Source organism: Mustela nigripes, chromosome 12 (genome assembly GCF_022355385.1).
Source record: "Mustela nigripes isolate SB6536 chromosome 12, MUSNIG.SB6536, whole genome shotgun sequence".
In the NCBI taxonomy this organism is placed as follows: Eukaryota; Metazoa; Chordata; class Mammalia; order Carnivora; family Mustelidae; genus Mustela; species Mustela nigripes.
Window position 1 is genome coordinate 152,616,290 of NC_081568.1, and position 12,410 is coordinate 152,628,699.

Sequence of the window (12,410 nt, forward strand, 5' to 3'; positions counted from 1 at the left end):
AACAACAACAATAACAAAACCCCCAAAAAACAAACCAAACCAAACAAAACCTCCCTCAGGTACAGCAGTATCCCTGAACATAAACTCTTCTATAGGGGGTTCTTTGATCAACTGGGAATAATTTGCAACACACTCAGCTTTTTAACAAATATTTTAGAGAACTTTTACTTCCTCTCTTCTTTCTAATTATTTGTAATTACTCACCAAACAGGGTAGATTCTGAGTTAATTCATCCTCTCCCCTCCAGGAGAATCAGACACACTGCTTTACATACAATAGGTATCAATAAGTGTATGCTAGGAAAGTATGAAAGAGCAGATGACTCTGCTAACTTTATAGATCCACACACGGAAATTGGAGAGTGCTGGGTGAATCTTCACTGGCTGTCTTATCCAATACTTGCTTGTGTGTTTCCATAACAGCTGGCAAAGACTATGGGAAGAGACAATGATAGCTACCAACAAGCATTCATCTTGCTGGGCTTTTCTGATCGCCCTCGACTGGAGATTATTCTCTTTGCTTTTATCTTGGTCTTCTACATCCTGACCCTTGCTGGCAACACTGCTATCATCTTGTTGTCAATCATGGATGCTAGACTCCACACGCCCATGTACTTCTTTCTTGGGAACCTTTCTTTCTTGGATCTCTGCTTTACAACGAGCATTGTTCCCCAGCTGCTGTGGAACCTTTGGGGTCCAGAGAAGACCATCTCCTACCATGGCTGTGTGGCCCAGCTCTATATCTACATGGTGTTGGGCTCAACCGAGTGTGTTCTACTGGCTGTCATGTCCTATGACCGCTACGTGGCTGTCTGCCGGCCTCTGCATTACACTGTAGTCATGCACCCACGTCTCTGCCTGCAGTTGGTGACTGTGTCCTGGTTCTGTGGCTTTTTAAACTCCTTTGTCATGTGTCCCCAGACAATGCAACTCTCTCGATGTGGCCGCCACACAGTTGACCACTTTCTTTGTGAGATGCCTGCTCTGATTGCCATGTCCTGTGAAGACACCATGTTGGTGGAAGCATTTGCCTTTGCCCTAGGTGTCGCCCTTCTACTGGTGCCCCTCTCCTTGATCCTCATCTCCTATGGGATGATTGCTGCTGCTGTGGTGAGGATCAAGTCAGCTGCAGGGCGCAGGAAAGCATTCAATACCTGCTCTTCCCACCTAATGGTGGTCTCCCTTTTCTATGGGACCATCATCTACATGTACCTGCAGCCAGCCAAAAGCTACTCCCAAGGCCAAGGCAAGTTCCTCACCCTCTTCTACACCATTGTCACTCCCAGTGTCAACCCCCTGATCTACACTCTGAGGAACAAGGATGTAAAGGGGGCAATGAAGAGTATCCTGAAGGGAGAGAAGGGGGCCAAGGAAACCTGAATGAGAGGAATGCTGGGGTAATACATGAAGTTCTGGAGTCTGTCTCTTAGATATGTATGTGACGATGTGGAGAGCAAACTTTCAGAGTAGAGTGAACACAGCTGGACATGATGATTTCAAGTGTGACCTCATCCCTTGGTCTCTGGATGTGAACTGTTTTTCTTCAGTTTAAAGGCATCTACCTTAGGAAATATCTCCTATACTTGCCTTTTACACATCTTTGGGCTTCATCCACAATTACAGGGGACTAGTAACACTAACTCAAAGCACACAGTCTGTAGATTAAGTGATGCGATGTCAAAAAAATGAGACAACACCAGTGGCCTCCTCTTGAAGCTCCTTTTTTTTTTTTTATGACTACAGTGATTTTTCAGAGGTGGGCAAAACAACATCAGTCAAATCATAGGACTCCGTCTAGCAGTAGGTTGTTTCTTCTTAAGTGAGGAGTTTCCTGTTTTTGTTTTTTTGTTATTTGGCTTTAAGGTTTTATTTTAGTTCTAGTTAGTTAATATGGTATGGTAGTTAATATGGTATAATGTTTGTTTCTTGTGTACAATATAGTGATTCAACAATTCCATACAACATCCAGTGCTCATCACAACAGGTACACCCCTTAATCCCCATCCCCTACTTGAAGCATCCTTCCAACTCCCCTCTGGTGACCATCAGTTTGTTCTCCATAGTTAAGAGTCTATTTCTTGGCTTGTACACCCTCTCTCTGTCCCTTTTTTCTTTCTCTTTCTCCCTTTGCTCATTTGTCCTGTTTGTTTGCTTGTTTCTTTCTTAAAAATAAAATATTTTATTTGTATATTTGAGGGAGAGAGAAAGCATGAGAAGGAAGGGGAGTAGAGGGAGAGGAATACTCCCTGCTGAGTAGAGAACCAGATAGCTCTTGTGATTTTAGTTTCCATACAATTAAATTTTGAACTTTTTAGTAACTACATGTGACCTTTCTTTATAATTAAAAAAGAACATTTAGGGGAGTTTGGGTAGGCCAGTTGGTTAAGCTTCTAACTCGTGATTTTGGCTTAGGTCATGATCTCAGGGTTATGAGCCCTGCACTGGGCTCGACACTCAGTGGGGAATCTGCTTGAGATTCTTTCCATCTGTTCCTATCTGCCCCATCCACACTCATACTCTCTCTCTATCTAAAACAAACAAGTAAATATATATATTTACTTGTTTGTAAACAAACAAGTACTTGTTTTATAAACAAACAAGTAAATATATATATAGTAAATATATACAAGTAAATATATATGTACATATATATTTACTTGCTTGTTTTAGAGAGAGAGAGTGTATGTATATATGTGTATATATATATATACACATATATATGTGTATATATATATTTTTTCTTTTCTTTAATAGAACACTTAAGTTTCCATTTTAAGCTCAAGAAATCACCCAGGTGACATCATCTTGAAAATAAAGGATGGAAGAAAAAAATTTTAAAAAGATTTCATCTATTTATTTGACAGAGAGATCACGAGTAGTCAGAGAAGCTGGCAGAGGAAGGGGGGGAAGGAGGTTCCCTGCTGAGCAGAGAGCCCAATGTGGGGCTCACTTCAAAGACCATGAGATCATGACCTGTGCTATAGGCAGAAGCTTAACCCAGTGAGCCTCCCAAATGCCCCAAAGATGGAAGAAATTTTATCTATTTTCCCAAATTCCAGTCCTTTTTTTAAATCCTTATTATTTGTTGAGTCTCTGTTACATGAGAATCACTAGCAATGCATCCACACACATGTAACGAGTTTACTTCCTGCTTTTCATCCCCATGATTTGCTTATTTTATAACCAGAGATTTGTATCTCCTAATCCCCTTCACCTATTTCACACATCCCCCACCAACTTCTCCTCTAGCAACCACCGAGTCTATTTCTGTTTTGTTTGCTCATTTATTTTGATTTTTAGATTCCACATATAAAGAAATCATATGATATTTGCCTTTCTCTGTCTGAACTGCTTTTAGTAAAAACAAAAAGATTCAAACAACCTTCTCTACTTAGAGCTTGAATAGTAAGATCAACTCTTGCCACAAATAATTCTCCTTTATTCCTTTTGACACATTAGTATTTTCTTTAGATATTCAAATCCTATCAGTCAAGTTAACAAAGTATTTCTTTGGCACCTGTCCTTCTATAATGATATTTAGTTCTTACTTATTTTTGTTTATTGATTGATTGAGAAAGTTTGGGTGGGGTGGGGGTTTGAGGAGGGACAGAGAGAGAGAGAGAGAGAGAGAGAGAAAGAGAATCCCAAGGAGGATTGACACGGGGCTTGATCTCATGACCCTGAGATCATGACCTGAGCTAAAGTCGACAGTTGAACACTTAACCAATTGGGCCACCCAAGCACCTCACTCTATGATGATTTTTTTTTAACCACTTCTCTTTATTTATTCTTTCATAGTTTAATGTTTACAAGACAGTAGCAAGTAGAATTTTTATTTTTTTAAGACACAACTTTTCTCTTTATTTTTTTCCTATTAACATATAATGTATTATTTGTTTCCGGAATACAGGTCTGTGAACCATCAGTCTTATGCTATTCATAGCACTCACCATAGCACATACCCTCCCCAATGTCTCCCCCCAGCAACCCTCAGTTTGTTTCCTGAGATTGAGTCTCTTATGGTTTTTCTCCCTCCTGATCCCATCTTGTTTCATTACAAGTGGAATTTATTGAACATTGTCTATGACACTATGGTTAGCCCTTTTCCTATTTTATCTGAGCTAATATTTATAATAACACTGATAGATAAACACTATTAATATTCTCTATATGAGAAAGATGAGTATAAGAGGGTTTATTATAAGAGGCTTAATTTGGGATTGAATTCCTGTTTCCTGGATTGGTACTGACATTGTGAAATGACTCTGTCAGACCCCAATGACTCAAGTCCAAGAGCATGAGACATGAAAAGGATAGAAGTAGGTTAGTGAGGGAAAGGACATCCATTGATACACTCCTCCATGTCTCATACTAAAATAACCAGACAGCTTTATTTTATTTATCTCTTCTGAAATAACTCCATTAAGGACACTTATCACCAGCTCCTGTGCAACAAAGCCAGAGGAAACTGGATGACACCCAATGATGGTCTGGAGGCTAAGACCCAGTGATGTTGGCTGAGGCTGCACTGTGCTCTTCTGGGCGTGAGGGTTGGGGCCAGAGTGTGTAAGGGAAGGAGAGGGGCCTTGTGGACTAGGGGAGTGGGCCAGTGTGCTGTCTTTGCCTTCTTCTTTGGAAATCTATTTTACCAGGCCTGATATAGGTTTGTTGCCTTCACAACTCTTTTCCAGATAATGCAAAACCCATATCAATTTTGTCCTTCAGTCTTATCAGTAAGAATCCCCAGAAACTTATCTCTAATATTTAATTTTTAATAGCAAAATATTTGTTGGTGTTTCTAATGTAGGTATGCAATCAAACTTGGGATTCCATTACCAATACTAAGCCATCACTGCAGCTTATAACTTCGACGAATTTGAAAATTCCTCAAAGGTTTAGAGTAAACTTTTCAACACTGACAACATCCAGGTCTTTCTTCTCAAATCAAAGATATTTAATCAATGCTTACTAGCTTGAACCATATTTTCATTGAAGCTGCTATTTTTCCTGCAATTGTGGGATCCTCTCACAAGAAAATATGAATCTTTTACATCTCTAAGTGTATCTCTCTGCCCTCTTGATGTGAATTTGTTTCGGGAGGGTGAGGAAAATAGATTCCAAGTGTAGAGTGTGGTCATGGAGCACAGGGCTTATGGATTTGACCTTATGTCACCTTTAGAAGAAGAAAAACATCAGATTCCAGGAGGATTTGCATATGGAGCAGACTCTTAGCCGCATATAGAGCTGCAGAGATTAACTTGGATACTATTTAGAATACTTAGAAATGTAAATATATTATAGTGTCTTTGCAAGTAGGAGCAATGTATTTTTATACTATTTCTCCCAAGAGGATATTTGGCACAGTGATAAATATATAATAAATCTTTTGTAAAATATGTTAATTTATAATAAGAATAAAGAATGGTATATAAAGCACAAATAAGCTTTATTATAATCTATCATTTTGTAATTTGAAATTACTATTCATTGCCAGTATTTGTGATACTATATCTGATATACCAAAACTCTTGTTTTGAGAAAACAATTAGGGGTATTAATAATGACAAATAATCATTTATTCAGTGATTTGGGATTTTGCTCACTTTTTATTATTCAGCCAGCAAGTATTTACTGAGGATCTATGACATGTCACACATGATGCTGGGATGATGGAGGTACAAATACGAAACACAAAGAAAAGGAAAGTGCAGTCTCTCATTGATAATGTGATATGAGATGAATTGGGTGGGCACTTCACTTGATTGTTGAAGTTTGGTTTTCTGCAGGATGTGATGGCTGTTCTGTGTTTGAAAGATGAGTAACTTTGAAAGTAAAAGAGTAGAAATAAGGTGCTGTAGTAAAGAACAAAATGTATGTGTTAAGGCAAGGAGAGGATGGAACATATCCTGAGCTAGTAGGTTGAGGTATCTGGATACAAGATCCCTAAAGGTAATGGTTGTGGGTAAATGCGGAGGTGTGCACAAGAGCCAGATCTTTAAACACTCCCAACTAATACTCAGTTGGGAAACTTGGATTTTATCTTTCCTCCAATGGAAAAGAAATTAATGTACTTAGGAAAGATAGTGACACTTATAGGGTACATTTTAGGCAGATCATTTGCTTAATTTAAAGGATGACATAGAAAATAAAAGGAGGAAAATATTTCAGTAATCCGACTGAGAAGTTTTGAGAATTTGAGGAAGGAAATGAGTGAAGATGAAGCATAGAAATTGGATTTTGGAGTTGTTAGAGGGATGGACTCAGGACCAGGGATCTGACTCGAAATAAGTAGCAAGCGACAGAAAATACCCTAGATCCAATCCCTGGTGTTTGCTTTGCTCTTCTGGATGTAGAAGGAACATGTTGGAGCTGGTGGCTGGAACATGTTGGAGCTGATGGCTGAAGAGCACAATTTAAGTCACATCAACTGACAGCATAGTTTTCTCCCAAATCAGAAGGATCTCAGAAATTTATTTAAGACCAGGAGAAAAAAAACATCCCATAAAAATATCTATATCAGACTCATCCTTCATTTTGAGGAAGGAGCTCCTGGCACAGAAGGTTTCATTCTCATCAGGTTTTTGCTCACAGACCCCCAGCTGTGGAAGTGAGTCATTAAGTTTGGTGTGATTATGTCTGAGTCATGCCCCTGACCTGGCAGTGGTTAGTGGGGTTTCCTTGTCATCTCCATCAGAATGAGCCACAGGCCTGGGTAGAAGTGATGATAACCCAATGAGAGATCTGCATCACAGATCAAACTGTTTGAAATCTTATTGCACTGTGGAAAGTTGGAGACACTTTAATCCCTCATGTCCTGCCTCATCTGTCTGATTTAATTCTGTCTGAGAGCAGGAAACTACCTGATGGGTCAGAGGGTTAAGAGCCGATGAATTAATTCAGTAAACTGTCTGCTTAAACTTATTCTTGTAAGTTACTCACTTTGTTTGTATTAATTATTCTATTCCTCTACTTGTCATTGGAGGCATAATTACACATAGCAATCAAGTACTGGTTTTGCCAGTCCATTCAGGCAAAGGAAATAGTAGGATTAAGACCATCTAGGTTAACAAATGTTTCTCTGAAATATAAATTTTCTCAGTCATTATTTCTGTTTTTCTTATCTTAATGGCCTTGGAAATATTATATTCCAGAGAGAAGAATGAATCTAAAATTCGATAATCATTTCTACTTGATAGCTGATGTGGAGAACAAATGCAAAAGAAAAACAAATTAAATCTCCTTACTACTTATAGACCATTGATAAGTCCTTTAGACAGGCAGAGTGACCTTCTTCTGGAACTCAGCTGCCTCAATGTTAATACTTCACTAAGAACAAAAGACAATCTTGGCTTAACATCCTGCCCTCCAGGATCCTGTGAGTCTGTAACATATAGAAATTCCTTTAGAAACTCCCTTTACCTCTATCCCCTAACATATGTGTTAACAATCATCCTCCAAACATATGACCCATTGATGGTTCTCATGACTAAGATTTTATTAGACAGTAATAGAGAATAGATAGTAATAAAGGGCCTTTTCCTAACAACATCTAACCCCTCAAGGTCCTGGAAACCTTGCTTCCAGATTCCTTGAGACTTATTCTATCCCTAACCCCCTCCCAACTTGAAAGTATATAATGGGCCACTCCTCATGACCCCAGTGCAGATCTTTCTGCCCACGGGTCCCATCCCTGTGCTTTAATAAAAACACTTTTTTTGCACCAAAGACACCTAAAGAATTCTTTCTTGACCATTTGCTCCAAAACCAACAATTCCACATCGACAGCTTTTCAAATAAGAGTCCCTGTTAAATTAAAAAAAAATACTTTATTTTGGAATTATCTTAAATTTTATTTTTTAATTTTCATAAAGTCAAGTTGTAATTCTTGGTGAATAGTTCTATGATTTTGTATACATATATAGATATATGTAACTACCATCAAGATCTTAATATATCACCATTGAAAAACTTTCTTGTCTTATGCCATCATTGACAGTCTTCCCAAATCTAAATTTTGGCAACCACCATATTTTTGTCATTTTGAGTCTTGAGCAATCTACACATGAAATGATACTGTACCTTGGTTAGTTTTAAGATTGGCTTCTTTTATGAATAAAGATGTGATATATATATATATATATACACACACATATATGTATATATATATATATATATATATATATATACACACACACACACACAATAGACTATTACTCAGCCATCAAAAAGAAATGAAATCCTGCCACTTGCAATGACATGGATGGAATTAGAGGATATTATTCTAAGTGAAATAAGTCAATCAGTGAAAGACAATTATATCATTTCACTCATATGTGGAATTGAATAAACAAAATAGACAAGCATAAGGGAAGGGAGAAAAAAATAAAGTAAGTTGGAAACAGAGAGGGAGACAAACCATGAGAATATCTTAACTGTGGTGAACAAACTGAGGGTTGTTGGAGGGGAGGTGGGTGGGGAGATGAGGTAACTGTGTTATGGGCATTAAGCAGGGCATTTGCTGTAATGAGCACTGTTGAATCACTGAATTCTACCTCTGAAACTAATAATACACTCTGTGTTAATTAATTGAATTGAAATATACTTTTAAAGATTTTATTTAATTATTTGATAGAAAGAGAATGAGTGGTGGGAAGGTTAGAAGGAGAATCACACTCCCTGCTGAGCAGGGAGCCTGATTTTGGACTCAATCTTGGGACTCTGGAGCCACTCAGGCACCTCTGAATTTAAATAAATGAAAAAAAAAAAAAGAAGAAGAAAACAAAGAAAGAGAGAAAAAAGATTGACTTTTTTCAATGAGAAGAAGGTCTTTGAGATTTAAATAAATTGTTTGTCAGTAATACATTCTACATTTTATTGAGTAGAATTGCATTGTGGGAGTGACATCAGTTTGTTTATTCACTCACTTGTTCAAGGATATTTGGGATGTTTCCAGTGTTGGGTAATTATAAATAGAGCTGCTATGAACTTTTGAATTCAGGTTTCCAAAGGAACATAATATTTCATTTCCCTGGGTTAAGTACTCAGGAATGGGACTACAGGGTCATAGGGTAAGGATATATTTGCTTTAAAAAGTACAAAACCATTTTCCAGAAAGGTATGGCGTTTTGCATTTTCAAAATAAATCTATAAGAATTCCAGGTGTAAACTTCATCAGCACTTGGTAGTGTCAGTTTGAGTTAGACTAATAGGTGTGCAATGACATTTCATCATGGCTTTAATTTTCCTAATGTCTACTGAGGTTGAACATCCTTTCATGTGTTTATTGGGTACCTAAATGGGGCATCTCTTCATCAGAAAGGGGCCCCCAAATGTGGGGTGATGATCAGGTGGAAGCTTGTGTATGCAATAAAAGAATTTACCTGAGAAAAAACAAAGGAGATAGAAGTTTACTGAATACATTGCAAGGGAGTGTTGGACAGGACAGCAGAGAGAAGTTGTTTGCAATGAGGCAGTGGTGGGGGTTGGAGCCAAGGCGGAAGGTGAGGAGGACTGGGGATGTATGAAATCTTCCCTTTTTTGGTATCTGTGCTCTGCTGTAGTAAGCTGTTGGTCAGCTAGGGTGTATGAATATTGTGAGGTCACCCAATGGTCCCATCTGTATTCCATTGCTTAAGCTTGTTTGCCTAAAAGTGACTTCTATACTTAGGTTCACCCATATATCCTTTTCATTAAATCAGTCTTGTGTTTTGCTCATTTTTCAGAATTGGGTTAATTACTTTTTTCTTTCTGAAGAGTTTTGAGTGTTTTTTTTTATTTTAAAAATTATTTAAATTTATAATTTTTTAGAAAGAGCGTGAATGTATGTGCATGTGTGGGTAGGGAGGGGAGGCACAGAGGAAAAGGGAGGGAGAGAAAATCCTAGGCAGGCTTCATGCTCAATACAGAGCCTAATCTGGGGCTCACCTCACAACCCTGAGATCATGGTCTGAGCTGACATCAAGAGTCACACTTAAGTGACTAAGCCACTCAAGTGTCCCAAGTTCTGAGTGTTCTTCAACAATCACGGAAGGAAGTCACTTGATGGATATATAATTTGTAAATATTTTATCACAGCCTCTAGCTTTGACTTTTATTTTCTCAACAGTGTCTTTCTGAAAGCAAATTTCCCTTTGGATTGAATCCAATGTATCATTTTTTCTAACATATTTGACTTTATGGTGTCATGAACTTTTTGTCTAACTCCAGCCCAAAAAGATTTTTCTCTATTGTTTTCTACTAAAAGTTTTATGATTTTACATTTTACATTTGGATCTGTAATCCATCTGAATTATTTTTATGGAAGATGTGGAATTTAATCAGATGACCACAATTTTTTGTTTTTGAATGTCCAGTTCCAACAATTTGCTGAAAATGCTTGAAGAACTGCTTGTGTTTATTTGTCAAAAGTCAGTTAGCTACATTTCTGTCGGTCCATTTCTCAGCTCCTGCTCTGTTTTGTTGACCTATGCGATTATCACTTAATAATGCTATATTGATTATTTCAGCTTCACAGTAAATCTTAAGAGCAGGTACTGTGATTTCTTCAAGTTTAATCTTAATTTTAAAATTCGATCTAGATTATCCTTTTCCTTTCCATATAAATCAGAATTAACTTGCCTGTGTCACCAAAAATGTTGCTGAAATTTTTATTGGAATTGCATTAAATCAATGGATCAAATTGAAGTGGATTATCATCTCTACTGTTTTGAGACTTCTTATCCTTTAACATAAAGTTGTTTTCTTTTATGGTTTCAGCAGCTTTTTCAGTTTTTAGCATACAGATCCTTTTTGCCATATACTAGATTCTGTAATAGAAATATTTATTTGGGGGGTGCCTGGGTGGCTCAGTGGTTTACACCTCTGCCTTCATCTCAGGTTGTGATCTCAGGGTCCTGGGATTGAGGCCTGCATCGGGCTCTCTGCTCAGGGGGAGGCTGCTTCCCCCCCCCTCTCTGCCTGCCTCTCTGCCTGCTTGTGATCTCTGTCAAATAAAAAAAAAAATAAAATCTAAAAAAAAAATGAAAAAGGAATATTTCTTTGGAAATACATCAGTCAAAAAAAGAGAAAATTATGGATTTCACTTACATGTGAAATTTAAGAAACAAAACAGAGTAACATAAAGGAAGGGAAGGAAAAGTAAAATCAAAGATTATTGAGGGAGGCAAATCGTAAGAGGCTCTTAACTGTAGGAAACAAACTGAGGGTTACTGGAGGGGAGTGGGGGGGGGGATGGGATAACTAGGTGATGGGCATTAAGGAGGGCATGTGATGGAATGAGCACTGGGTGTTCTATGTAGCTGATGAATCACTCAATTCTACTCTTGGAACTAATAATACACTATGTTAATTAATTGAATGTAACTAAAATAAAATTAAACAAACAAACAAAACATAAACCAACCAAACAAAAAAAGAAATATTTCTTTTGAGTATTTAACTTAAAAACTTCATGAATTCATTGTCATTAAGCAAAAACAAAATAAGAGCTTTGATCTAAATAAATGATTTTATTGTCTGCAAAAGAAATTGTGAATGAGGAGAGCTGTAAGAGAGGCCTGATTCTGAGATGTGATGCAACTGTGAACCCCAAAAGAAGGTGGGAGCAGAAATTGAAGGACGGGAGGAAACTTAGTTTGTCCATAGTCACACAGGTACAGTCTGGAAATGAATCAAAACCTGCAGGAATCTTGCCTGGCCTTTCCCTGTTCTATCATTGGATGAGAACTGAGTTGAGTAAAGAGTCTTTAAATTGCTTAAACTATTGCCAGCACATAAAACAGAAAAAAAAAACAAAAAAAACAAAACAAAACAAAAAAAAACACAAACTGCATTGTTTTCTCACTGGAAGCAGAAAGTTGATTGTGTTTACATTGCTTGCTAATTAGTATTTTTTTAAAGGCACATCCCTGCCTCTCCTATTTAATGCCACCCTCTTCAATGTCAATAACATTCTCAAGATCCATCTGAAGAATTATGTCCTCTCACCATTGTTCTAGTAAGGTAATGATTGCATTCTCTCTATTTTTTCAGCAGTATGGACCAAGTTTCTAAAACCTAGTCTGCTAATGATGGCAGTCTTCTTTGTAATTTATGCTAATGCTCAGGAATTATGTGTGTGAATATACAGGACAGCAACTCTGCCTTCTGAACTTTTGCAACTGAAGTATCAAACAAGGTCAGAATCACAACTTGCTCATATAAAAGCTTATGTTTTTAATATTTCCCTTTTAAATGCAATGCAACATTTTCAAATATAGTAGAAATTTTAATCAAATTATTTTGTGACTCCAGGCACACAAGAACTCAATCTGTCTTTTGCAATTTACCAATTAATATTTAGGAGGACTACTTTTCTCCTCTCTAAATTTGAGTCATCTTAGTGATTGTTCTGATGTAAAATTATTGTTTATA

General features: G+C 37.3%; 1 protein-coding gene across 1 annotated transcript; it reads left to right on the forward strand.

Moving 5' to 3' along the window:
* Positions 1-434: 434 nt before the first annotated feature.
* On the forward strand, positions 435-1,379 carry LOC132028085 (putative olfactory receptor 2W6). The gene has a single exon (XM_059416736.1). It carries the CDS (start codon positions 435-437, stop codon positions 1,377-1,379), a length of 945 nt encoding a protein of 314 aa, XP_059272719.1.
* The last annotated feature ends 11,031 nt before the right edge of the window (positions 1,380-12,410 follow it).